Source organism: Ceratotherium simum, chromosome 4 (assembly GCF_057802395.1).
Source record: "Ceratotherium simum simum isolate JZ-2026a chromosome 4, ASM5780239v1, whole genome shotgun sequence".
Lineage (NCBI taxonomy): Eukaryota > Metazoa > Chordata > Mammalia > Perissodactyla > Rhinocerotidae > Ceratotherium > Ceratotherium simum.
In genome coordinates this window covers 4884943-4911514 of record NC_141903.1, presented here as the reverse complement: position 1 = coordinate 4911514, position 26572 = coordinate 4884943, and the positions used below count along the sequence as shown (strand labels likewise).

Below are 26572 nucleotides of genomic sequence, written 5' to 3'. Positions count from 1 at the left end.
TTCCCTTCTCTCCACACCCTCTCCAACACTTGTTGTTTCCTCTCTTGTAATTATAGCCATTCTGACGGGCTTGAGGTGACATCTCATTGTAGTTTTGATTTGCATTTCCCTGATGGTTAATGATGTTGAACATCTTTTCATGTGCCTGTTGGCCATCTGTATATCTACTTTGGAGAAATGTCTGTTCAGGTCTTTTGCCCATTTTTTAATTGGGTTGTTAGTTTTTTTGTTATTGAGATGTATGAGTTCTTTATATATTTTGGAGATTATCCTCTTATCAGATATATGGTTTGCAAATATCTTCTCCCAATTGTTAGGTTGTCTTTTCATTTTGTTGATGGTTTCCTTCGCTGTGCAGAAGCTTTTCAGTTTAATGTAGTCCCATTTGTTTATTTTTTCTATTGTTTCTCTTGCCCAGTCAGACACGGTGCTTGAAAATATGTTGCTGACACTGATGTTGAAGAGCGTACTTCCTGTGTTTTCTTCTAGAAGTTTCACGGTTTTAGGTCTTACATTCAAGTCTTTAATCCATTTTGAGTTAATTTTTGTGCATGGTGTAAGATAATGGTCTATTTTCATTTTTTTGCATGTGGCTGTCCAGTTTTCCCAACACCATTTGTTGAAGAGACTTTCCTTTCTCTCATGTATGTTTTCGGCTCCTTTGTCAAAAATTAGCTGTCCATAGATGTGTGGGTTTATTTCTGGGCTCTCGATTCTGTTCCATTGATCCGTGTGTCTGTTTTTGTGCCAGTACCATGCTGTTTTGGTTACTATAGCTTTCTAGTATATTTTGAAATCAGGGAGTGTGATACCTCCAGCTTTGTTCTTTTTTCTCAGGATTCCTTTGGCTATTTGGGGTCTTTTATTGTTCCATATAAATTTTAGGATTCTTTGTTCTATTTGTGTGAAAATGTTGTTGAAACTTTGGTAGAGATTGCATTGAATCTATAGATTGCTTTAGGAAGTATGGAGATCTTAACTATGTTAATTCTTCCTATCCAACAGCATGGAATATCTTTCCATTTCTTTGTGTCTTCTTCAATTTCTTTCAGCAATGTTTTATAGTTTTCGGTGTACAGATCTTTCACCTCTTTGGTTAAGTTTATTCCTAGGTATTTTATTCTTTTTGTTGCAATTGTAAATGGGATTGTATTCTTAATTTCTCTTTCTGCAGCATCGTTGTTAGTGTGTAAAAATGAAACTGATTTTTGTATGTTGATTTTGTATCCTGCAACTTTACCGTATTCATTTATAATTTCTAAAAGTTTTTTGGTGGATTCTTTAGGGTTTTCTATGTATAAAATCATGTCATTGGCAAATAGTGATAGTTTCACTTCTTCCTTTCCAGTTTGGATCCCTTTTATTTCTTTCTCTTGCCTGATTGCTCTGGCTAGGACTTCCAGTACTATGTTAAATAGGAGTGGTGAGAGTGGGCATCCTTGTCTGGTTCCTGTTCTTAGAGGGATAGCTTTCAGTTTTTCACCATTGAGGATGATATTAGCTGTGGGTTTGTTGTATATGGCCTTTATTATGTTGAGGTACTTTCCTTCTGTACCCATTTTATTCAGCATTTTTATCATAAATGGATGCTGTATCTTGTCAAATGCTTTCTCTGCATCTATTGAGATGATCATGTGATTTTTATTCTTCATTTTATTAAGGTAGTATATCACATTGATTGATTTGCGGATGTTGAACCATCCCTGCGTCCCTGGAATAAATCCCACCTGATGGCGGTGTATAATCTTTTTAATGTATTGCTGTATGCGATTTGCTAGTACTTTGTTGAGGATTTTTGCATCAATGTTCATCAGTAATATTGGCCTGTAATTTCCTTTTTTGTGTTGTCCTTGTCTGGTTTTGGTATCAGGGTAATGTTGGCTTCACAGAATGAGTTAGGGAGAGAGTGTGTAAATCTTAAAAGTTCTCATTACAAGAAAAAAAAATTGTAACTATGTATGGTGACGAACGTTAACTAGACTTATTGCGGTGATCATTTTGCAATATTTACAAATATCACATCATTATGTTGTACACCTGAAACTAATATAATGTTATATGTCAATTATATCTCAATTTTTTTAAAAAAATGGATCATAGATCTAAATGTAAAACCTAAAACTACAAAACATCTAGAAGAAAACACAGGAAAAAATCTTTGTGGCGCTGGCTATCATAGCATATCAAAGATTTCTTAGATCTGACACCAAAATCATGATCGCAAAAAGAACAAATCAATAAATTGGACTCTGTCATAATTAAATATTTCTGCTCTTTGAAAGACACTTTTAAGAAAATAAAACAACAAGCCCCACACAGGGAGAGAATATTTGTGAAGTGTATATCTGATACAGGACTTATATCCAGAGTAAATAAAGAACTCTCAAAACTCAACAATAAGAAAACAAACAACCCAATTTTTAAAAGCATGGGCAAAACTTTTGAACAGACTCTTTTTTTTTTTTGTGAGGAGATCAGCCCTGTGCTAATATCTGCCAATTGTCCTTTTTTTTTTTTTTTTGAGGAAGACTGGCCCTGGGCTAACATCCGTGCCCATCTTCCTCCACTTTATATGGGATGCCGCCACAGCATGGCTTGACAAGCAGTGTGTTGGTGTGCACCCGGGATCCGAACTGGCGAACCCCGGGCTACCGCAGCAGAGCGCACACACTTAACCACTTGCGCCACCAGGCCGGCCCCTTGAACAGACTCTTAACCAAAGAAGATATACAGGTGGCAAATAAGCACATGAAGAGATACTCTACATCATTAGTCATTAGAGAAATGCTAATTAAAACCACAATGAGATACCATTACACACCCATTAGAATGGCTTAAATTAAAAAGACTGACCATAGCAATTGTTAGTGGAGATGTGGGGGAACTGGGACTCTCATGCCGGTGAAGTTAAAAATACACTTACCATATGCTCCAGACATTCCACTGGTAGGTGTTTACCCAAGAGAAAAGGAAATATATATTCATAAAAGGATTATACACACATGTTCATAGCAGTTTTGCTTGTAATAGCCAAAAACTGGAAACAATGCAAATGGCCATCCACAGGTGAATGGATAGCCAATGGAATACTATTTAGCAACAAAAGGAATGAGCTATTTACACAAACAATACCACAGATGAATCTCAAAATAACTATATACTTGAATTGAAGCAAGACAAAAAAGTACATGCTGTATGATTCTATTTATATAAAACTCTAGAAAATGTAAACTAATCTATAGTGACACAAAGTAGATCAGTGGTTACTTGGTAGGGAGGGGCGGGTGGAGAACAGAGATAACAGAGACATGAAGAAATGTTTGTGGGTGATGAGTACGTTCATGACCCTGAGTGTGGTGATGGGTTTCATGAGAGAATGCATATGCCAAAATTTATCAAACTATACATTTTAAATATATGTAGTTTATCGTATGGCAATACATACATCAAAAAAGCTGGAAAAAAAGATAATGCGGGTATCAAGGATGCACTGCTGCATCCAGTACAATCCACTTCAGGTCTTTTTTTTAACTTTTATTTTGAAATAATTTTACACTTAACAAAGAGTTGCAAAGCTGGTAGAGATTGTTTCCAAATACCCTTCACCCCGCTCCCCCTAGTGTTAACAACTTCCATAAGCATGGTACAATTATCACAACCCACACAGTTTCACTCTTCCCTCTTCTCTCTGGCACAGTCCACTGCCGTCTAGCAGGCCCATCCCCTCCAATAAGCAGGTCGAAGCCCCAGCCTCCGCTCCAGCTTTATGTCTGCTGTTCTGTGTGCAATCAACACCCCGCACTCCAGACAGCTCACCATGTCCACTCCCAGCTCCATCTCTCATAAGCCCCAGATCCTACAACTAACCTCATCATCCACATCGCCCAGCATCTCACAGATGCCTCAACAGCAGCTTGTCTAAAACTGAATGCATTATTGTCCCTGCCTCCCAAAAAATCCTCTTCCTCTGTGGTCTTGAATTCAGCAAATGGCATTGTCACCTGTCACCAGTCAGGCATCTCGAAGTCTTCTCTGACTCCTTCCTCTCCCTCAAGGTCCACATCCGATGTGTCACCATCCAGGTTCTGTTAACTTTTCCTCCACATGTTGCTCAAACCCCACCCCATAGATTCCATCTCCACTGTCAACACCGTGATTCAGGCCGTGAAGTCAACTCTCCTAGGACTGTCAGAACAGGCTTTAAAAACTCCTGCATTTCCAGTCTCTCCCTGTGACTCAACTTCCCGGCGTGATCTTTCTAAAATGCCCACTGCCCTAAGTCACTCTGCAACGGTTTTCAAGCGCCTAGAGGGTGATGTTCTGGCTCCACGTATGGTATTCAAGGTCCTTTTAAAAGGGCCTTCAACATCCTTTCTTGACTATTAGCCAGGCAGTTCACTCCTTGAAGGAGTTACCAAATGAAATGGAATTCCTCTCCCTCCCAAACCCACCAGGCATCCTCATGCCTTTACTCCTGTTGTTCCCTCAGGCAGGAAGGTTCTTCCCCATCTTACTCACTGGAAACTCCTACCCAAGGTGCAGCTCTATTTTCGCCCTAAGAATGAGTCTTCTCAGAAACAACAGGCAGAACTGCAAGTCCGCTTTCGTGGACAGCCAGAGCCCTTCATTCACACCTTAGAGGCAGCTTTTTGTGTCTTCCCCCACTACATGCGAAAGCCTAAAGTGTAAAGATTGTTTTTGGGCACTTGGAACCTTACAGACACGTTGATGGCTGGATGAATGGAGAAAGAGATAAGCAGATGTATTCATGGATGGGTGGAGAGAGAGAAGCAGACTAATGGAAAGAGGAACAGATAACGGATGGATGGATAAATGGATGAATAGATGAAGAGATCATAAGCACTTCAAGGGCAGAGATGGTTTCTTATTCAACTCGTTTTCACAGTGCCTAAAATAGGACCTGGAATACAGCAATAGATGTTCAATATATGTTGCTGAAAAAGTGAATGATTGATTGAAGCACCAGGTTATTGTGGTAAAGGTTTTGGACTAAGAGTCAGAAGACCTGATTTCTAGCTCTATCTGTATCCTCAAGTTATCTATGTAAACATGAGTGACTTAACCAAACATCTTCAATTTACTCTTCTGTCAAATGGGTAGACTGGATTAAATGATTTCTATGGTCTTTTCCAAACACTCTTGTGTTCCCTAATTGGAAGCTGTCCAAATCTAAGATAAGGCTATGGGATAGGAGGAGGGGCCACATTTGAGTAAATGTGCGTTTACTTACAACTTGTCCTAACACAGAGTGATCCCAGATCTCTGCCAGCAATGAAGGAAAAGAGTTAACACGCTCTAGATGAGATTTTGTCATACTGCCTGGCTGAAAGCCTGCGGTGGAAATGAAAGACAGGCTGATAGCAGAGCCCGAGGGGTAATTACGAATGAAACATGAACCTCTGTGAGGCTGCACGCACTCCAAGCTGAAAGGAAGGAAGAAAGGGCCAGGCTACACAAAGCCTTCCCAGAGTCCTTGGCTGTTGGCCAAACGCACCCTTTATCCAGAAGGAGAGTTGTATGTTCACAGAGCACGTGGTCTGTCCTGCCAGAGTCACACCTGGACTCCTGACATGCTCTGGAGTAATCGCTGTACTGAGAACTCAGGCATCATCAGTTACAGACCGATATGTGCCATAGACAGAGATCGTCTATATATCACCTCCTCACTTCTCCCAACACCCCTGGGAGGCAGGAATGATGGAGGAGGAAAATGTAGCCAGTAAGTAGCAGATTGAGGATTTGAACCCAGGGCACTTTTGTCTATCTGTGGACAAGGCCCTGGACTGGTCAGGGAACAATCCGGAGACGTCAGACTTCACGCCACAGCAAACTGCAGCGACAGCTGCTGGAGCTGGCCTGATCCCTGTGTAATGTGCTTCCACACTGATTCAAGCCCACGCTGCTGGACCATCACTCCCATCTCGTAGATGGGGACCTGAGACTCAGACTGACAGGTGAAGTGATCCAGCCGTGTCACACAACCTGCAAATGGTGGGACTGGGATTCCATCCCCAGGAAGTGGAGTCCCAAGCCAGGGCTCTTAACTGGTGGATCATTCTGTTCCCATGTGGTAGCTGTGGTGAACATCTGTGGATTTTGCCTAAACACCCACTCTACCTATCTCTAGTGACCTCATCCGAATTTTCTTTGGGGAAACACACCCACCACAGCCTACCAGCCACCACCTCAGTCCACATGATTTGGGCAGCACTGATATGCCCTGTACTCTCCCTACCCCATGCAGGGCGGATGGATGATCCCCCTGGCCACATTGAAGGCATGTGAACAAAGATGTCCAATGAGACTCAATCCCTTGACACTAGAGGAAACCATTGAGAAGGAGGCATGTTCTTTGTACTGGGATTTCTGACCTGGTAACAGGGAGGCTGGGAACAGCTGGGGGCCACCTGTGACTGCGCAAAGAGACAGCCTGCCAGAGAGTGAAGCCAACACAGAGAAAAGCAGAGACAAGAGATGGAAAGACGCAATTTCCTGAGGATGTATTTTGAAATCCTGGGTCCAGCCACACCTGAATATATTCCAGATATGTCAGCCGGTGAATTTCCTTTCTACTTAAACCAGTCAGAGTCGAGTATCTCTCACATGCACCTAAGAGGCTCCGAGTCAATATGGTCCCTTTGTCACACTGAATTATCATCACTTATGTCCTTGGCTGTTGACCCATTAGACCCAGGTCACTTGAGGTCAGGGACTGGGTCAAAGCCACCAGTGTATTGCAGTACCTGACTCCAACCACTGCTGATGAATATTTGTTGAATGAATAAAAATCCAACTTGCCTCAATGGTCCTTTGTGAAGTTGGAGGCGTACTGGGCCCAAGAAGCCTGAATTCTCTGCCCACCATTCCCCTCCTTCTCCTCTACCCATCTGTCAAGGCCTAATTCAAAGGCTGTCCCCTCTGAAACTGGCCCACAGCCCCTACACCACTCCAGAAGTGCTCTCACCCACATCAGGACCTCCGTGTCCTGCCAAGGACACAAGGAATGTCTCTGCCTTGTGTGGTAATTAGCCCACGCCTGACCTCTGCTACCAGACTGAGAAGTCCTGAGGACAGGGTCTGAAGGGAGTCATTTATGTATCAAGCCAGCACCTCGCGGGCCCCCTCCAGAGCTCAGAAAATATTTTCTGAATTCCATTTCTCATTTCATTCAATAAACATTCGCCAACCCCTAGTATAAGCCAGGCACTGAGAACACAGAGGTGAATACAGCATGATGGTTAAAAACAATGATAACAACAGCTAACATTTACTGAGTTAGTACTTTGTGCCAGGCACTGATCTAAGCACTCTACATTTATTAACTCTAACCTTCAGAGCAAACCATCCTCCATTTTATTATCACTACCCTCCATTTTATCCCCAAATAAGGAAACTAAGACTCAGATTTCAAAGATTTTGCCCAAGGTCACAAAGATGCTTAGTGGCAGAGCCAGGACTTAAACCCAGGCAATCTGGTTCCAAATCCATGCTCTTAACTGGTCTAGTAACTGGTCCAGTATGCCAGGGGATCAGGAGTATTTAATAGGCTGCTTTGTCATAAGCCTGGCCTTCTCCTTCCTAACGTCTATATACACCACTTCTGGAAAGAGCTGGGCTAAAATGAGAACTGACTGTGCCCAATATTTCTGAAAGAAAGAGCTTGGATTCTGGAGTGAGATACACGGGTTTGAATTTCTAACAGCACCACTCTTTGGCCCTGTGTATCCTACTGTAACCCTTCTAAGTCTCAGTCCTTTCAGGATTAATAATACGTCATGGGCAGTTATTAGGATTAAAAGAGCAAATACATGAAAATCATTTAGCACAGGGCCTGGCCCATACCACGCAATCAGTAAGAGCAGGTTGCAGTCACTGGGACCTTTTATTATTCTTATGGAATAAAGCAACTCATCAACGTACAGGGCTTGGTACAAGTACAACATCAAATACTATAAATGTGCTCCCAGCTTTTTTCCTTCCCTCACTACATTCTATGACCTTGAAAGAGTACTGCACTTCTCTGAAATGATTCAACCAGCTCTGTTTACCAGGCCCCTAGAAAGCCTTGCTTCCAGCCAGCCTTCAAAATGGATTAAGGATTTGGAATTCCCTCTATTTCTCCACCCACAGGATCAAAGGGTGCAGGCAAGGGCCGGGGAGCAGAGGAGGAATGCAAGATGGAACAGGCCCCAAGTTTTAAACTGGCAGAAGAGCAACTGTGGTTCATCCTAGGCTCTGCTGAGCTGCAGGGCCCGGGCCCCCATGTTCTGCTCTGTCTGTGCCCTTGAGAAATAAACAACAGCTGCCAGAAAGCGGGATGCTTCAGCCATGGCTAATCCTGGGCCACAAGACGAGCAAAAATTCAGAGATGCCCTGTGATGCGAAGTGTTTTCCAAAAAATGTCAGCAAGTACACAGAGCAAGGAGGGAGGGAACAGCGCAACGCAAACACACAATTAGGCTTCAGAATAGGAATAAAGGCTGAATGCACAGACCTGCCCCAACCTTCCAGGCTTCCTTGGGCAGCCTTGGCTACACTGCCCTCTAGTGGCCAGACAGGAACCAGCCGGCAGGTTTGTTTTGCTTTGTTTTTGTGAGGAGGATCAGCCCTGAGCTAACATCCATGCCAATCCTCTTCCTTTTTTTCCCCCCAAAGCCCCAGTAGATAGTTGTATGTCATAGGTGCACATCCTGCTAGTTGCTGTATGTGGGATGCCACCTCAGCATGGCCCGACAAGCTGTGTGTCAGGGCACGCCCAGGATCCGAACCCGGGCCGCCAGTAGCGGAGCGCGCGCACTTAACCGCTAAGCCACGGGGCCGGCCCCCGCAGCCGACAGGTTTTAACGGAGTTCCAAGTGCTGGAAGGATCACAGGTCTTGGAGTCTGAGAGACACCAGATCCCCTCAGCCACTGGCCTAGTTCAGCCTCGCCTTCACCTCTCCCTTGTACTTCTGCAACAGGCTCCTCGCTGGCATTAATAAAAATAATAAAACAACCTACTGAACCCTGACTGCAGGCACTGTGCTAAGTGCTTAAAAACATCTCATTGAATTCTTACAACATCCTTTGGAACTGGGTAGTATCCCATTTACAGAAGAGGAAACAAGGCTCACATGGGCTAGAGGACTTGGCCAAGTCCATATGGCTACGTACAAGTGGAAGATCTCAAGTTTAAACTCAGCAGCACCCTGGGCCAGGCCCACGTACCTAACAGCTTCACCAGGAGCAGCAGCCTCTAGGAATCTGTCAGAACTTCAAATTCTCAGACCTCCAACCCCACTGTAGGAAACTAAACACTCTGGGGGTGGGAGCTGGCAATGTGTGCTTCAACAGGCCCTCCAGGGGATTAGAAGGCGCCCTAACTTGAGAAGCTCTGCATTACACCTGCTGCTTCAAGGACCTCTCTTCCTGAATCATCTCCACACTGCCCCAGGTGGTCTTCCTAAAATGCCTCTCTCAGCTGCTTGAAGCCCTTAAAACCCAGCTGACAGGCCTTAGGTCTAACTCCTTACACTGCAGGCAAGCCCCTCACAGCTAGCCCTAATCTACCTCTCTAGCCCCACCCCGTCCCCCCTCTCTGAAATCCAGGGAGGCAGGGGGTAGAAGGGGAGAGAACCTACCTGGTTGAGCACCCTCTACGTTGTGTGTGTGCTCCCCCTAGTACTGAGCACACAGGATCAGACTTACTCCTCACCTGTGGGAAAGCCAAACCACCCAGAATGGGAAGCCTGAAGCTGGGAGAGGAGGGGAGACATGCCTACGTTGGTGCAGCAAGCAAGCGGTAAGGCTAAGAGCCCAGGACTATCTGACACCACAGCCCAAGCGCTCCCAAGCGCTCCCAAGCCAGATGGGGCCAAACTGGTTAGGAAGCTGGGCCGGGGCCCACGCCTGAGGGCTCTGACGTCTGAACGGACATAGGCTTCCCATATAGGTTCTGGTCTTTATTTAATGTAACCACCAGGCCAAGGTTCACCTGATTCCAACCAAAAAGACCTCATGGGCAAATCCCAGTCTTGACCACCTTCTCTGTGACCCTAGTAACAGTGGGACAGGAGCTTGGAGAGGCCAAAGCCCTGAGAGGATCCTCAGGTAACCACACAAGGGCAGAGATGGGTTAGACCATGACAGACAAGGCAGAAGAGTCCAAAAGCTTGGGTGGACACTCCTGCTCAAGGACTGTTAAAGGAAAGCCCAACCCACCACTGCTCACCACCACTGCCCTGGCTCCTTCTCGGCCTCCCCAGGCCAGGATGATCCATGTCTCCATGCCTTTTCCTAGACCACGTCCTCTGCCTCAAACCTCCTCCAAGGGCTGCCTGGCCAATTCCTACCCACCCTTCTAGGACCAACTCGAATGCCTCCTTCAGGTAGCCTTCTTCCTCCACACCCCCCGGCGCTCCCGTGCCATTTCTGTGACACCACCTGCCTTGCTGCAGACCAAGGAAATGGCAGGGCCTAGGGCAGTGGTTCCCCACGAGCTGGATGTTAGCACGCCCTGGGGAGTTGGGGTGGGGCCTGAACATCAGGTGGTTCTAGTGGATAGCCAGGGAGGGGAAAAACTGACTGACTGTACAGGCCCTGGGCTTTGGAGCCACACACAGAGGTTTGGATCCTGCTCCTCCACCTGAGAGCTGTCACTGGAGCAAGGAAAGCAACGTCTCTAAGTGTGCTTCATGCACTGTGAACTGGGGGTTACACCCCCCACCTCTCTGGGTCACGGTGAGGGTTAAATGAGGGCTTTACCCTTCTTGGCTCCCACTCCCCTGCTTTCCCTCCTCCAGTCTCCCCACAGCCCCTCCCCCAAAAGTAAGTGTTAACAGCCAGTGTTCGACCCAAACTGATACTACTTTCCCATCCATTCATTCATTTAATAAATATTTATTGAGCACCTGCTTGGTAGTGCCAAGCACAGGGCTAAATATTGGGGATAAAGCAACAAACATGTCAAAAAAGTTCCCCAGACACTGGCAGTTTAGGTGGGGAGATGGTCTCAAAACAAACCAAGTAACTTCTGATGGCAAGAAGTACTCTGAGTGAATTTACAGTGAGTGAGAAGAGATCAAGCAATGGGGCAGAGTGAGGCAACATTAAAGATGAGGTAAATTAAGACCTGAATGCTGAGAAGGACATGGTCTGGGAAGAGCAGATCTGGGGAAATTTCAATGGGAAGCCACGGTGTGTTGTCAGCAAGGGAGAGATGCGATCTGACTTACTCTTTTATGAAACCGCTATCACCCTGTGTAGTCACCATCTCCACACCAGGCTGTGGGTTCCTGGAGCAGAGACTGGCTCATCTTCACATCTGTGCACTTACTGCCCAGCCCAGGCCTGGCACAGGGTAGGTGTTGAGGGACTCAAATGAATGAATCTTCTTGCCCTTCAGGTGTTACTTCCCTTCAGTTGACCAAGCCAAACCTTATCTCTTCTCTAGTTTCTTCCCATCAGCACCATGACAACTTGGCCACAAAGCTCCGGACAAATCACGTTGATGGTGAACAATCTTCTAAGACTCCCAAGCCTTTACATCTGTGTGATTGGTAAGCCACATCTAGACTAGGCTAAACCTAAACAGTGGGGATCTGGGACCCACGTGCAGGGCATAACCCAGTGGAAGAACATGGCCTTCAAACTAATACACTGACCGGGTGACCCTGGGCAAGTTCCCTAACCTCCCTGAACCTTGGTTTTCATCTGTAAAATGGGTCCAGGTACAGTAGTCTGATATTTCCTCTCTCTCGTACAATGCCCAGCTCTCAGAGGAAGCTCAGACATCACGTCAATCTAACAAGAATTCCTTTCTACAAAGAGGGCAACAGGGCCTCCCCTCTACTATGTGTTGAACACAGCACTTCAGCCGCCATCTGGGAGATGCAGTCCATCATAAAGGTTCAATAATCACAGGCCTGATCATCTTCAACCTGAACTCCATGGTGGTATCTCCTTTCAGGAGAGAAACTTTTCTCCAAGTTGACTTCAATCCCCACTCTGGGTACAGTTGATGACCAGGTACAAACCAGCCTGCGCCCAGCCCAGATCTCCTGTGGTCCCCAAGGACATCCTGAGACGTTTTGACAGATTCCTTGCTGCATCTGCACCACTGCCTGACCTGTGTGCTAGTAACCTAACCAAGAAGGTAAAAGGAAATGGGAGTTTAACAACTTGTTCTTGGCAAATCCATGGGGGCTCCAGTGATCCCTGACGGCATTCCAGCCAGGGCAAGTTGCGACTTTGTTGCTATGACACTACTGGTCCAGGGGGCATGTTTTCACACTCTGCCTGCTTCTCCTAATGGGGGAAATACTGAGATGCTGGATGACTTGAAGTTCAACAGCTTGTGGCTCCATGTCAGCAACAATTTCAAACATGTAAACTATTAGTAAACTTGCAATCATGGGCTGAATATTTCTCAATTTAGTGTCCCTAACGTTAAAAAAGGGACTTAGCTCTATCAATGGGTATTAAGAAATAAGTGTTAAATATTCATTGTCTCCCAATCCCACTCCATCCCCCCGCTTCTTTGCATAAAATGTGATGAGTTTAGGAGAAGGGGAAAGCCTCCTAAGGTAAGGTTTATATTGCACACAGATATGGTATTAACACCTACATGACAATAATAGCTATTTATTGAACATCCACGATGTGCCAGGCATTTGGCATACACCAATTCATTTAACCCTCAGAAGCTGTACTGTTATTATGGACATTATACAGATAAGCAAACTGCAGCTCATGGGGGTGAAGTAATTTGACCAGTCTCCCCATTAGTGATGAGAGAACAAGGATCTGAACCCAAGCGTACCCACCGTCTCCCTACTCATCAAGCCACACTGCCAATCAGTCCAAACTGACATTACCCAGAGCCTGACACCCTCCCTCCCTTCTCTCCCCAACCCCATCTCACATGCACCTGACCATCTTCTCCACATCCCAGGACACTGCCACCACCTCGGCTTTGCTCCAAGCTGCAGCACCCCTTCTCACATGTCCTCTGCCCTGTATTCACATCCTCTGTATTCAGACTTGCACTGAGCCCATCTCCTCTCCATCCATCCTTTCCCAGCAGCCTCAGCTAACAAGAGCTTTACCCTCCTCCTACTCCTGTTTTCCCCATCGGTTTGCACAGTTCTGACTTATGCTCCACTGTTCACATGCACACATATCCATCATGGGCCCAAACAGACCACAAGCAGAAAGCAGATCTAATATTTCTCCTCTGAACCTCCCACCATGCCCAGGGTGTGATGGATAATCTCCTCCCCTCACAGTACCTACTCCTGGAATGATTAACGCAGCTCACTCAGCTCTGGCGTTTAGAACCGAGAAAGCTGACAGACTGACGACATGTCTCTGCAGCCAGCCCCTGTGTTCTCAGAAGCTGCTCCTCACGGGGAAGGGATGTAGTAAGCATCTCCCGTGTGCCAGGTGCTGTGCTAGACACTTCACAAATACTTTATCTCATTTGATTCTCCTAAGAACTTCTCCCAAGGAGAAGAGGATTCATCATCCCCACTTTATGGATGAGAACAGTGGGTCAGGTCAATCACTGCTGGAGCCAGGGTTCAAATCTGGTTCTGTTCAAGTACCAAGCCAGCCTTATTTCCACTGCACCAGTGTCAGGGGGAGAAAAGAAGGCAGGCCCTTACCTACATATAGGTATTTCTGAGTGTGCAATGCACTTCTATATGTACGATCTCTACTCCTCTCCTTAAAGATAGGGCTTACCTTTTAATTCCATCTATGGGCTTTTTTCCTTCCCAAGAAGGTAGACATTTTATGGTCCCTTTTGTGACTAAAATCCTTAGGGAGTAGAATACATCTTGAACAGAAAAGGGCTTAAGAGTGTATCCACCCCATTCCTGGTCATTCTAAACTGAGCCCACCCACACATCACATCCCAACTAGCTCATCACACACAACACACACACACACACACACACACTTTGCTCTGCTACCTCCCAGAATTGGCCTCTTGCTGATTCCTCTTCCTGTACTCCACCCCTTAGTCTCCTGATGTGGAGAGCACAGCCTGCTTTTGACTTAGCCTGCTCCCTGGGTCTAACCGCCTCTGGCCAGGACCTCACTCTAGCTTCCCAATACACCTGGTCAGGAACTGCCCCCACCCCTCGCCCCCTGCTGCACAGCCTTACCCTAACACAGGTTAGGGTGAAGGGAACAATCCTCAAGGCACACACATACACCTCACACAAGCTTAACCTTTGGCAGGTTTCATCCTCGCCTGATCTCATGCCATAGAGAATCCAGGATCTCTTGAGCAAGAGATACCACAATCTTAACTACCTATTTCTTAGCCTGACTTGTAATTCCAGTTAACACAGGAATGGGTCATTGGCACAACAAATCCCAGACTTTCTCTGCCAATTAAAGTCTAGCTCAGAGTGAACCTCACCCACTTCTGGTTTGCTAGTGTTTGGAGCAGTAACTATATAACATGCCTGGACTGAATGAATAATCAATGGCCAGGTGTGATTCTAAATGGTATCCTTCCGGCTCTGAACTAGAAAACTCACTCAAACCATAGGGGTCCCAGGTGTGGGACAAATTGTGTCATTTCTCCAGGAGGGACCAGACTTCTGAGCCCCTCCAGGACTCTGAAGCCAAGGCACAGAGAAGATGTTGTCAGTAAAGCCTTGAAAGTCAGTGAGGGTTGCCACAAGCTGGAACTCCTTCCTCACAGATATGTGTTTTCCTACTGCTCAAGCCTCCCACTAGCTGAAAGCAACAAATCTCTTCTTGTTTAAGTGATAGGTGGCGTGGATCGCTACTTTACACAAACTTTTACTTTACCACACCCAGAGGAAAAAATCCAAGTGGATGGAAGAGGAGGGAATCAGTCAAATATCAAGGATCTAGACTAAAACCTTGACATCTGGTTCCAGTGCTAAGGGGGAAATATAGAGAAACACAGCAACCATCGGAGTAACAGATAATAGCAAAAACAAGAAACAATGCACCAAAGTTTACTCCCAGTGACATGAACAACACTGAACTTCTCATATAATGAGGTGGCAAGTTGGTTTGCAACTGAAAAGACCATTCTTCAGGGCAGGTGGAGGTAGAGGCTGTTCTGGGGGCTGGAGGAAATACTACTGAGCCTGAAGACCAGGCTTAATCAATCACGCAGTACCCTGGGCCAATAGTCGACTGCTCAGAGCTGAGGTTTGCTCATCTGTAAAATGGGAATGGCAAAGGGAAACAGAACAGCCATTGCAATAGAAGGCATATGGGACTTAAACAAACCTAGATCTGAATACTGTCACTTAATGAGTAACACCAAGTTACTTGAACTCCCTGAGGTAGTAAAATGGTGATAAAACCCAGCCTCAGAAGGCTGTTGCAAAAATTGAGTTAATAGCTGATGGAAAGTGCTCATTACAGTACCAGACATAGTGTCCAATAACTAAAAATGTCTATTAAGAGTTACTGGGTGTTTATAATACTGCCCAACATGCTGCTGAGCACACTGCGCACTTTATCTTGTCATACCTGATTTGTCTAGCCTTCAAGATTTTTATAAAGATAAATGTTTTTATATATAAATATGAGCATAGGAAACTCCTAGAGGATATACACAAAAATGCTAATAGTGGTTTTATCTCTTGGTGCCAGGAATATTTTTCTTTTTGCTTACCTGCTTTTTCCAAAATTTTCTACAAACATCACTTACTGAGGTATACTTCTTTTTTTTTTTTTTAATGCTGAAATACATTAAAACACAATGAAAATCAAGATGTTGCTTACAGGTAGCAATCCCCTACATGAGCCATTCCTTTTGGAGGTAAGAGCTAACGAAAGCTTTGCTTTCCCTGGGGAGCTGGTATGTTTTTCTTTTTAATAAGAATTAGCTGACTATCCCCTTCTTCACTTTGCCACCAGGAAGTGGAGAGCCACAATTTTAGTTCAATCAATCAGTTAGGTCCTTATTCTCTGCATATTTCTGTTTTAATTGCCCCCATCTTGACTTTCTCTTCTAATTTATATGTCTTATCCTGATTATGCATTTTTCATTTATATTTTACTACTTTTCTCAGTGTTTATCATAAATTTATCTACAAACCCTTTGAAGAATGAGGCCAAGTACACGTACACATAAACATTAACAATATATAAAGGACTGCGATTGTCCATGCACTTCACGTTCTGTCCCTGCATTTTAGAGTTCTTGGTTAAGACATTAACTGATAGAATTACAATCTTTAAACTCTGAGTTTTTCTAAAAATGCAAAACTACATCGCCCTGTAATAATATAATAAAATAATAATTTTATTATATATAATATATATTATTATTTTATTATATATTATATATTATATTGATATAGTTAATATTATATTATATATTATATTATTATTAAATATAAAATATATAAATATATAATATATAAAATAATAACCATAATTTTAAAAGTCCCATACTAAAAAAGTCAGTTTTATTAAATGCTCAGTTCTCACAATTATATACATTTCTTTACTTATAAAAAAATCTTCATCCCCATCTCACCCTTCCTCACCCACCCCTCCAAACTAGGTATTATTTAAGCAGAAGCAAGCTCAATAAGGTCTACTACACGCCCAAAAGCAGGAAGACAGCAGGTCCCCAGAAGACAAGGTACACTAGTGTCCTCACCCACACTGCAGAGCCCTCATGCAGGAGGGAAAGAATGGGAACAGCTAACATAACGAATAGGAAGGGAACTCAAATGGGCAGCCTGACAAAAGACTTTTATAATTTATACCAATTTACAAATACTTTAGGTGCCCACCAACTCCAAGAGAACAGAGCAAACTAATTACACAAAGGAAGGCCTCTGCCAGCGCCTCCTCTCCCCATGTCAGGTCCTCCTATCAGGAATCATTAGGAAGCCCAAACAGCTTCACAGTTCCTGCTTCCCGACTGCTGTCATATTTGCCGTCTTTGTCATCACAAGCAAACGCCAGCAGAGGCCTTTTGGGGTGCCAAGCCACGGTGAAGGTCGGGGACTCACACTGCACCTCCCATAGCTTGTCTCCTATAAAAATCAATATAGAGAAACCAACCAATATGTTAATAATGAGAGACCACACTTATTAAATACTTACCTATATTAATTTGTTTAATCCACATAATAACCCCATGAGATAGGTACAATCATTACCCCATTTCACAGAGGAGAACACTGAGGCACAAAGAGGTCACAAGCCAGTAGGTGGCAGAGGAGGATCTGAACGCAGGCAGGTTAACTTAAGAGCCTATGCTCTGAGCCCCTATTCTATACTCCCTGGAAAAACAGTAACAGCAGTTACGATTTGTTGAGCACCGCTTATGAATCAGATGGACCATACTTTGAATAAAGTATAATGACAACCCAGCAAGGCAGGTAATAATTTTAAACCCCATTTTTAAAGAAATGGGTAACTTAACAGTTAAGTCACACCTCAAGGAAGAAGCAGAGCTAACACAGGAAATTAGTCTTGTTTCCAAAGCCACAGAGCTTTCTAATAAACCACAATGCCTTACAAATAGATTTCTTTTCCCAAAAGTCCTATTCCTTCTACTTGTTGAAATTAAACATGATTTTCCCAAAGCCGTTATTCCTAGTCCTGCTTTACTGTTTTTCAACCTTAGGGTTAAGATTTTAATGTAGTAAAACATTTACGGTGTGGTGCCAATTTAAAAATGCAGGACACATTGAATTATACACTTAAAACTAGTCAACTGTATGGTATGAGAATTATATTTCAATAAAGCTGTTAAAAAAATATTATTCATATACACATGCGTGTGTGTATGAGTGTGTGTACATACACAGAGAGAGAAAGAGTTTTTTTTAAGTAATTCTATTTCAGGGACAGTTAACCACTCTTCATGATACTAGGATCTGGCAGTCTATAGCTATACGTCTGAGCAAATTTCTGAGTTACAGACATAAAGAACGGTTTCAGAGTCTGTTCCTCCTTTCTCATTCCTCTTGAGGCCTTTCACTCCATGTCATTTGCTATGGGATTGGTTAAGATAAAGAGATTTGTACAGTTCAAGAAAACCAGAGTAGACATGAAGAAGCCTTCTAAGACGTTTCCCAAATAACCATGTGGCTTCATAAACTTTAACATCTTGATCGTATATTAGAAAGTTTAATCTCTAAACGACAAATAAGGTGCTGACTGTGTGAGACCTACATTACTATTCCAGACCATCAAAGTTCCAACAGACTGATGCAATGTGTATGGCGTGTCTGAAAAGCTGAAAATCAAGTGGACTGTATTAAAATGAGGTTCTGTTATATCTGCTATCAGGAATAAAATTAAAATTAATTCTTACTTTGCTTTACATTTATCCATTAAAAATATGTAGGATACAAAATTGTATCTAATATATGATTCCAACAACACAAAAAATATCTATATAGGAGGAAAAAACACTAGAAGGAAATATACTAAATGTTAGCAATGGTTATCTCTAAATTATGGACCTGTGTGTGACTGTTAATTTCTTTATATTTGTTAGCATTTTCCTAATATTCTATAATGAGCATGTATTACTCTTATTTTACAAACTAATCTATGAAGACATGCTTACTGCATAAAATTCAAACAGTACAGGGCACAAAGCAGCACTGTACAATAGAAACTTCTGTGATGGAAACATCCCATATGTGCACTGTCCAATACAGTTCTCACTAGCAACATGTGGCCACTGAGTCTTTGAAATGTGCCCAGGGTGACTGAGGAACTAAATTTTTAATTTTGTTTAACTGATTTCCATAATGATTAATAATTTAAATTTAAATTTATCTGTTTCCTTATTGCAATCTTCCTCCAATCTTCTAAGTCTGATATAAATTCTTCCAAATGTTTTTCTACAACATTAGCTTTGGTTTCTCTCCCTAAATGGGAACACATCACATGCACTGACTGGCCCCTGCTTTGCGCTTTCACTACCATGCCTCGCAGATCTTTCGCGTCAGCCCATAGCCAGCTGCCTTTCTCTGGGCATACTGTAACACGAACCTATCACAACTTATTTAATTAGTCCATGATAATGAAAATTTAGACTGTTTCCCATTTATGCATAAAACAACGCTGTAAATAATATAACTGTGCTTTACTTTGATAATCATCTTGCTTTTTATTTTTAACCTAGGTTATAGAGAAAATGAAAAAAAAAAAACCAACCAACATGTTAAGAGTATTTGTCTAAATCATTTTAAAAAAGTAATACAGCCATATTTGATATATTCCGGAAAGATTATATGTGAATTAAATCACCTTTTACATGTATTAGATAAAGTAGATAATTAAAAGAAGTTCGTACAACGATGGCATGGGAAAAAGACGCACATGTACGCATTGCACTAAGAGCAAACATGCAATCACCGTTCTGTAAGGTGGTTTAGTCCTTCACAAAATGTTAACACCTTAGACTCAGTAATACCACTTCGATGGTCTACCCAAAAGGATGACCACACAAGTAAAAGGAAGTACATAAGTGACAGTCATCACAGCATTATTTATAATGGTGCAAAGATTAGAAGCCACCTAATAGTTAGGCAGCTTAAGCATTCCTGGCATACAGTCAAGTACATACTAGTATATTCAAAGGAATTCTAAACCCCATTATAACTGGCAGTAGAGCTCAGCAGCCATCGCCATGAGAGAAGCTGTAACACCCTGCAGGCGAGGCAAGCAGGTCCCAGAGCAGCAGGGGAGCATCCCTGCATCAGATGAACTGGGGTCACATAAAGGAGCTGCCGTCTCTCTGGATGGCTGGACAACACTCACCACAATGTTATCAACAGTGGCACTCTTTAAATTGTGGAATTTCAAGTTTTCTACTTTCTTCTTTGATGTTTTCTATATAGTTTGAATTCTTTTACTAAAGTACCATGTATTTCCAAAAACAATAAAGCTACGTTAAAAAATAAATCTGAAATTCTTTTTGTGTGTGTGTGTGTGTGTGTGTGAGGAAGATCAGCCCTGTGCTAACAGCTGCCAATCTTCCTGTTTTTTTTGCTGAGGAAGACTGGCCCTGGGCTAACATCCATGCCCATCTTCCTCCACTTTATATGGGACACCACCACAGCATGGCTTGCCAAGCAGTTCATCGGTGCGCACACGGGATCTGAACCAGCGACCCCAGGGCTGCCGCAGCAGAGCACGCACACTTAACCACTTGCACCACCGGGCCGGCCCCAGAGGAAATTCTTTTGTAAAATGAATACTCTCCTCCCATTTTTCTATAGCGAAGTTGTTTTGTTGCTTTTAAAGCAAATCACATCTACTTTGATAATTCTTTAACTTATAAAAAAATACATTTTTTAAGTTCACATGCAGACAAAAGACAGAAATATACCACAACGCTTAAAGAGGTTGCAGTTAGATGGTGCGACCATAGGCGATGCTCTTTTCTTCCTCCTACGTTCTGTATTTAAAATTTTTCATTATAATGGAAGAATTTAGAGTTAATAAATGCAAAATATTTTCCTAAATCACTTTCTTTCAGACTCGCCCCCTTCTTTTCCTAACTCTTTGCTCCCTCATACCCGATTATAACAGTCATAATAAACAAACTTGTCTTAAGGAGACAAAGTCATTTATGATAATGCTGGGGAAGTAGAGGTGTAGAGAGATGAAAATACACAACAACAGAAGTCCTGACGGCCAGAGATGAAAGGCAGAAGATTCTCATTAAGGTAGCAAGGGTTTTAGTTACCTGTCTCTACTTCAGCAATGTCAATAAAATGATCTTCGGATGCTGATGCCAGCATTTTCCCATCATGGCTAAAACTGAGGGTCCTCACAGGCCAATCCAGCCTATGATACAGAGCAGACAGAGGAGATATTAGAATAACCCAATAAGAGGAGCACACAATTTCACCCAAAATGAAATAAAATTAATTTACCCAACAAGAAAAGTGCTGGCAGAGTCACTCACCTGGAAAAGCACCGAACACACACTAACTCGTCCACATCCCAGAGGCTGACCAAAGCGTCTGCACTTCCTGTGGCAAAGTACTTCCCCGTGGGGTCAAACTTAATACAGATGCAGTTGGAAGGATGGGCATTAATGGACTGCACAGGCTTCAGCTCTGGGTAGCTGAGAAACAAGATAGACAGCAATCAAATTGTGGGAAGAGGACTGAGGTGCTAAGACCATAACAGGAGACACTGAGGAAGAAAACCAAAGACAACAGAACAAATATCAAAGACTGTAATTCAAGAAGACTTTCTTGAAATAAAAAAGATTTCAAACAACACACTGAAAGGGCATACCACATACCTGAGAATATGAACCCAGACTAACCAACATGAAGACATATACTGGTAAAATTACTGGATAAAATTTAAGTTGCTAAGCATAGAATTCTAGGCCTTTTATAATCTGGTCCCAAATTACATTTCAACTTTATCTTCCCATTTTTAGGCCCTCTCTTCAGATACTTTATCTGCCACCACTTCCAGCAACCCTACCAACCACTCTCCAAGCAAGTCATGCTCATTCACACCTGTTTTGTCCATTGTGTGGTTCCCTTTTACTGGTTCTTAAAATTCTACTCATCTTTCAAGGTCAACCTCAGAAGCTGCCTCATTCAACTCCCAACTCCTACAGTCAATGTGATGTTTCCTTCCTTGGGATTCCATAGCAAACTCCCAGCCCCTCTATCACAGAACTTATTTCATTCTGCCTTGCATTGCTCACCGAGGATAGTAGAAAGAACAGAAAAAGACAGACTTGAGTTGCAACTCCACAATTTCATTCATCTAAAGAACAAATATTTACTGAGATCCTTACTTTGTGTAGCAGGTACTGGGCTACACACCGGGAATTCAACAGTAAACAAGTTAAACACAGTCCCCACCCTCATGGAATTTACAGTCTAATGCAAGATACAGACAAGTAAACATGCAGTTGCAATATAGAATGAGAAATGCCACCAACAGGAAGTACATAAAATAAGCCTCTAACATGCCTCTCACCTTGGGGGAGGGAGGTGATGAAGATGGCCTCCCTGGAGGGAAAGTGATACTTTAGCTGAGACCTTAAGAGTATGAATTAGCCATAACTCAAGGTACATCCAGTTCTAGTGCTCGCTAGCTGACTAGTGACTTAACATCTCTGAATTTCAGATCCTCATCTGTCAAATGGGAAACACACCATCAACTCCCTGGAATTTCTGTGAGGACTCAGTAAAACATAAGGTGCCTGGCTCAAAGATGCTCAATAGGGGTTAGAATTCTTTATTACTACTTGTCCTTTAAGCTCCTTCAGGATAGACTCACATCTACTTCATCTCCGTATCTACCACAGCACCCAGTACAAACACATGACAGTCCCCTAAGCTAGAACCCCCTCACCTGAGGATGTTGATACATCCGTTGCCATTTGTCAGGAAGAACATGTTATTGTCATTGTTCCAGGAGATTTCATTGACCTCAAACTTGAACTGCTCCTCTGCTTTGGAACGGTGTGTTTTGGCATCAATAAAGGTCACCACATCATCCTTGTTGCCTACAGCAATGGTCTGCCCGTCGGGACTCCAGCAGATATTAATGTTCTCCCCTGGGAACGCAGATAGAGTCAGCAAAACACTGTTTGCCCGTAATCCTCCAGAAGTTTATTTTGTTATTCTAGACAGACCAGAGCTATCTCTAGAACTCATTCATGAAGGTCCTAGTCAAAGCACCTACGACCTGGAAGGGGACTACCACTTACGGATCACAACCAGTCCAGCACATTCATTTACAAATTTCCCCATTTGGTCCTCACAATATTTCTCTCAGGGACACTTCATTTTATAGTGTAAAATTTTTATAGGATATAAAATTATCCTCATTTTATAGATGAAGAAATGGAAGATAAGAGAGATGAGCTGAAATGTCAAAGCTAAGGAACAGAGCCAAGATTTAAACCCAGATTTGACTACAAAGCTTCTTATTCTCTCTTATACCACCATTTCCCCAACTCCAGTCATTTACATGCCATTGTCACAATTTTTATCCTAACCATGTAACTGCTATATTTTTCTTTATTCAAGATTTTTCCTAATATTGAATCAAAAAATTTTACTTAGGGACCGGCCCGATGGCGTAGCAGTTAAGTGCGCGCGCTCCACTGCTGGCGCCCAGGGTTCAGATCCCGGGCGCACACTGATGCACCGCTTGTCAGGCCATGCTGTGGCAGCGTCCCATATAAAGTGGAGGAAGATGGGCACGGATGCTAGCCCAGGGCCAGTCTTCCTCAGCCAAAAAAGAGGAGGACTGGCATGGATGTTAGCTCAGGGCTGATATTCCTCACAAAAAAAAAAAAAAAAAAAAAGGAAAAAGAGAAAAAAATTTTACTTAGATTTAGCTTCAATTTAGCAATAAATTCTCAGCTAGTTCTTTTTCTCTAGTAGACATTAAAACATAAATAACCAGTTTCTGATGGGTTACCCAGATGCCACCTAAATCACTCATGCATCACCAGTTGTATACTTAGGGAAGGCACTACACCATTCCACCTCCAGGTACAAGTCTTGTCAACAAAGTCCGTGGCCCACACCGAACACAACAATTAAAAATTTCGTCAACCTTACCAATTCTAAGATACATATTTTTTCACATTTTACTACCTATGATGCAACTGAAAACGCATCAGGATGCATCTCAAAATTTGGGGAGTACATGGTTATCTGGAAGCTTTATTTTCTTTCCTAATGGAACATAAAATATTGGTGCATCTTATAATCAATGACATCTTAGTCAACGGAATAAGATAAATGGCCTCAAGGTTTATAAGACGATACCAGGTGAAGAACAGAGTCTATAAATGTACTGCACAACTTCCAGGTCATTTTCTCCCAGATCACCAAGACCATTCATTCCAAGATCAGCCATTCTAGCCTATCAGCAGTATCCCAAATTCTCCATGCCTTTGCACGTGCTGTTCCCTCCTGGAAGTGCTTCCCTCCCCATTCACCCAAGTACCCTGACCACTTTTGTTCTGTGAGGCTATCCTGTCTCCTCCAGGCAGACTTAAGCATTTCCATTCTGGGTATCCACATTATAGACCTTCTCCACTATAAGATGAACCATGTTGTATTATGTTAGGGTTTTTTTATCCATATGCCTCTCTCCCTGCACTAAACCATGAGGTCCTTGGAGCTGCAGACTGTCTTATTCAGCTCAGGATGTCCCACACCTAACACAGGACCACGCATGGAGAAGATATTTGGAAAATGCTTGTTGAACAAATAGAAGTAGCTTATCTTCCTACAGCCCTCTCTCTGAAGTCACCTTTAGTGTTCACAGTGGCAATGCATTTGGTGGTCCTCACATCCCAGATGCGAATGGTTTTGTCTCCAGACGCAGTAACAAAGAGGTCAGGATTACTTGGATGCCAACAAAGCTGGTCCACGCTATCCCCATGTCCCCGATAATTGTTTTCTTTGACCTGAAAGAATAGAATCCAAATGTCACTTCACACATATGTTACCTGCTTCCACATGTAACAACCTTATTCAAACCAAGATATGTTGTGACAAAAAATCTGGATAATTAAAGAGTCCAGTCCTTCCAAGCCTCTTCCCCAAAACTCTTTCCAATACTGCCCCCCTTCCTCCTCAATCAATCTGAACTGTTCTGAGGCTGTGTTCCACATCAATGCCCTTACTCTTCTGTCCTTCCTGGCCTTCCTCTTCCTATCTGGTTTTCCACCTCACTCTGCCACCAAGGTTCCCAACCCACCTGCTCATTCACACAGGACGCCCTATCATTTTCAAAGGAGCCCTCCTGACCATCATGCAATTCCTTCCTACCACTCCCCCACACCCCCACCTCACCCCAGGCCCATCCCTCCTCCTCACCACCAGTCTTCACCCTCTCCTCACCTCCACTCCCCTCATCTTCACCCCTCCTTACTATAGACTTCCTACACACCCCCACCTCCTCCTTCCCTTCACTGTCTTCCTCTCCACCACACCCCTTCCTCACTCCTTACCACTCCAGCTCGTTCATCCTCCCTCGACACCCCACACTCCTTTCTCGCACCACACCGCCTCCTCACCCCCACACCCCCTCCTTACCCCTCCCCTCGCCTCCTTTTTACCCCCTCCACTCCCCTCACCGCCATTCTCTCCTCACCACCACACCTCGCTTCACCACAGCCCCTCTCCCTGGCCTAGGCCGGGCCCTGCCAGCTCACCAACCGGTCCTTCTCCAGCAAGAAGACGCTGGCCGTCTTGTCAAAGGACCCGGAGGCCAGGCGACGTCCGTCGCAGCTCCAGGCCACCGAGTGCACCTTGGCGCTGTGCGCCGGGAACTCGCGCGTCTTGCTGTGCCCCCGGAACAGCTCCTGCATCCCGAGGACGTAGCGCGTCGGGCCGCTGGTCACTGAACACCAGGGGGCCATTGAGCCAGGACCGCTCTGGCCCAGCGCCGAAGGCCCCATTGCCGCCGCGGGGATCGCCATGGCCAGCTCCCGCACACCAGCGCAGCTGCCACACCTCTGGAACGCTCAGTCCTGCCGCCCACGCCGTCGCACGCATGCGCTCGGAAGAGGCCTCTCTCCGCGCAGCCGCACCGTAGGCCACCCCGGAAGGGACTACAAATCCCGGCATGCAGTGTGCGCCCGCCTTTGTGATTTCAAATAGTACTGATTTCGCTTTCAATTTCTTTCACAGTTAACGATTCTGAGGTCTTTAGGGTCCTTATTTCCCCCTTAGCTATTGCTTGGTAGATATATTTGTATCCCTGTTTAATCGAAGACGGAAACCAACGCTATCCTTCTAAACTTCAGTTTCCTATCAGTAAAATACCCTTTTTCTAGGGTTGCTCCCCAGCCCGCGGCCCCCTCACTTAGCGCAGAAGTCCCTCGACTTCTTGCTGGAGAAAGACCAGCCGGTGAGCTTGTCCGGGGTAAAGGGCTGGGGGTTTGTGGGGTCGGCGGGAGGGAGAGGCGGAGAAGGTGTTGAGAATGCGTCTGGGGAATTTTTTAAATAAACAAATTCTTTGTTTTTAAAAGATACTATATGCACATGATTATATATGCAAAAAAATATAGAAGAGACAGAGTAAAAAGTCAGTGTCCACCTGTGTCCCCCACCTTGGATTATTCCCCACCTTTCACATCCCTTAAATCAGTGGTGAGCAGCCAACGCCAGCCAGTCCCTGGAGAAGGGCTGTGGGCTGCAGAGGGTTTTCGAGGTGATGAAGCAGCTAGAAGTTTGTTTAAAAACAAATCTGTGAATTTACAATTACCTCAAAATAAAAAGTTTAAAAACAAATCTTTCTTATAAGGTAACACACGCACTTGGTAACGTACGTAGAAAGTACAAAAAAGAATAGAGTGAAAAGTTAGTTCCCCTCCCTCCTCTGTCCCAAAAGTCTTCTTCTGGAAAATATTATTAAATTTCTTGTGTGGCCTTCTAGAGATAGTGTAAGCGTAAATAAGCACTTTGGGAAAGGTAGATAAATGCTTGTATATCCTCTTTCCCCCAAAAAACGGTAGCATTCCTTACATAACTTGCTTTCTGTGTTAAACACATGTAAGAAATCATTTCTTATCAGTATATGCAGA

The 26572-nt window shown here is 43.8% G+C and overlaps 1 protein-coding gene across 1 annotated transcript; it reads right to left on the bottom strand.

Moving 5' to 3' along the window:
- Positions 1–16447: 16447 nt before the first annotated feature.
- On the bottom strand, positions 16448–25512 carry THOC3 (THO complex subunit 3). Its single transcript, XM_004428499.3, has 6 exons — positions 25199–25512; positions 24292–24448; positions 22372–22576; positions 20951–21112; positions 20729–20829; positions 16448–17048 (listed from the first exon to the last, which is right to left on the bottom strand). Exons 1-6 carry the CDS (start codon positions 25463–25465, stop codon positions 16885–16887), a joined length of 1056 nt encoding a protein of 351 aa, XP_004428556.1. The 5' UTR covers positions 25466–25512; the 3' UTR covers positions 16448–16884.
- Positions 25513–26572: the final 1060 nt, after the last annotated feature.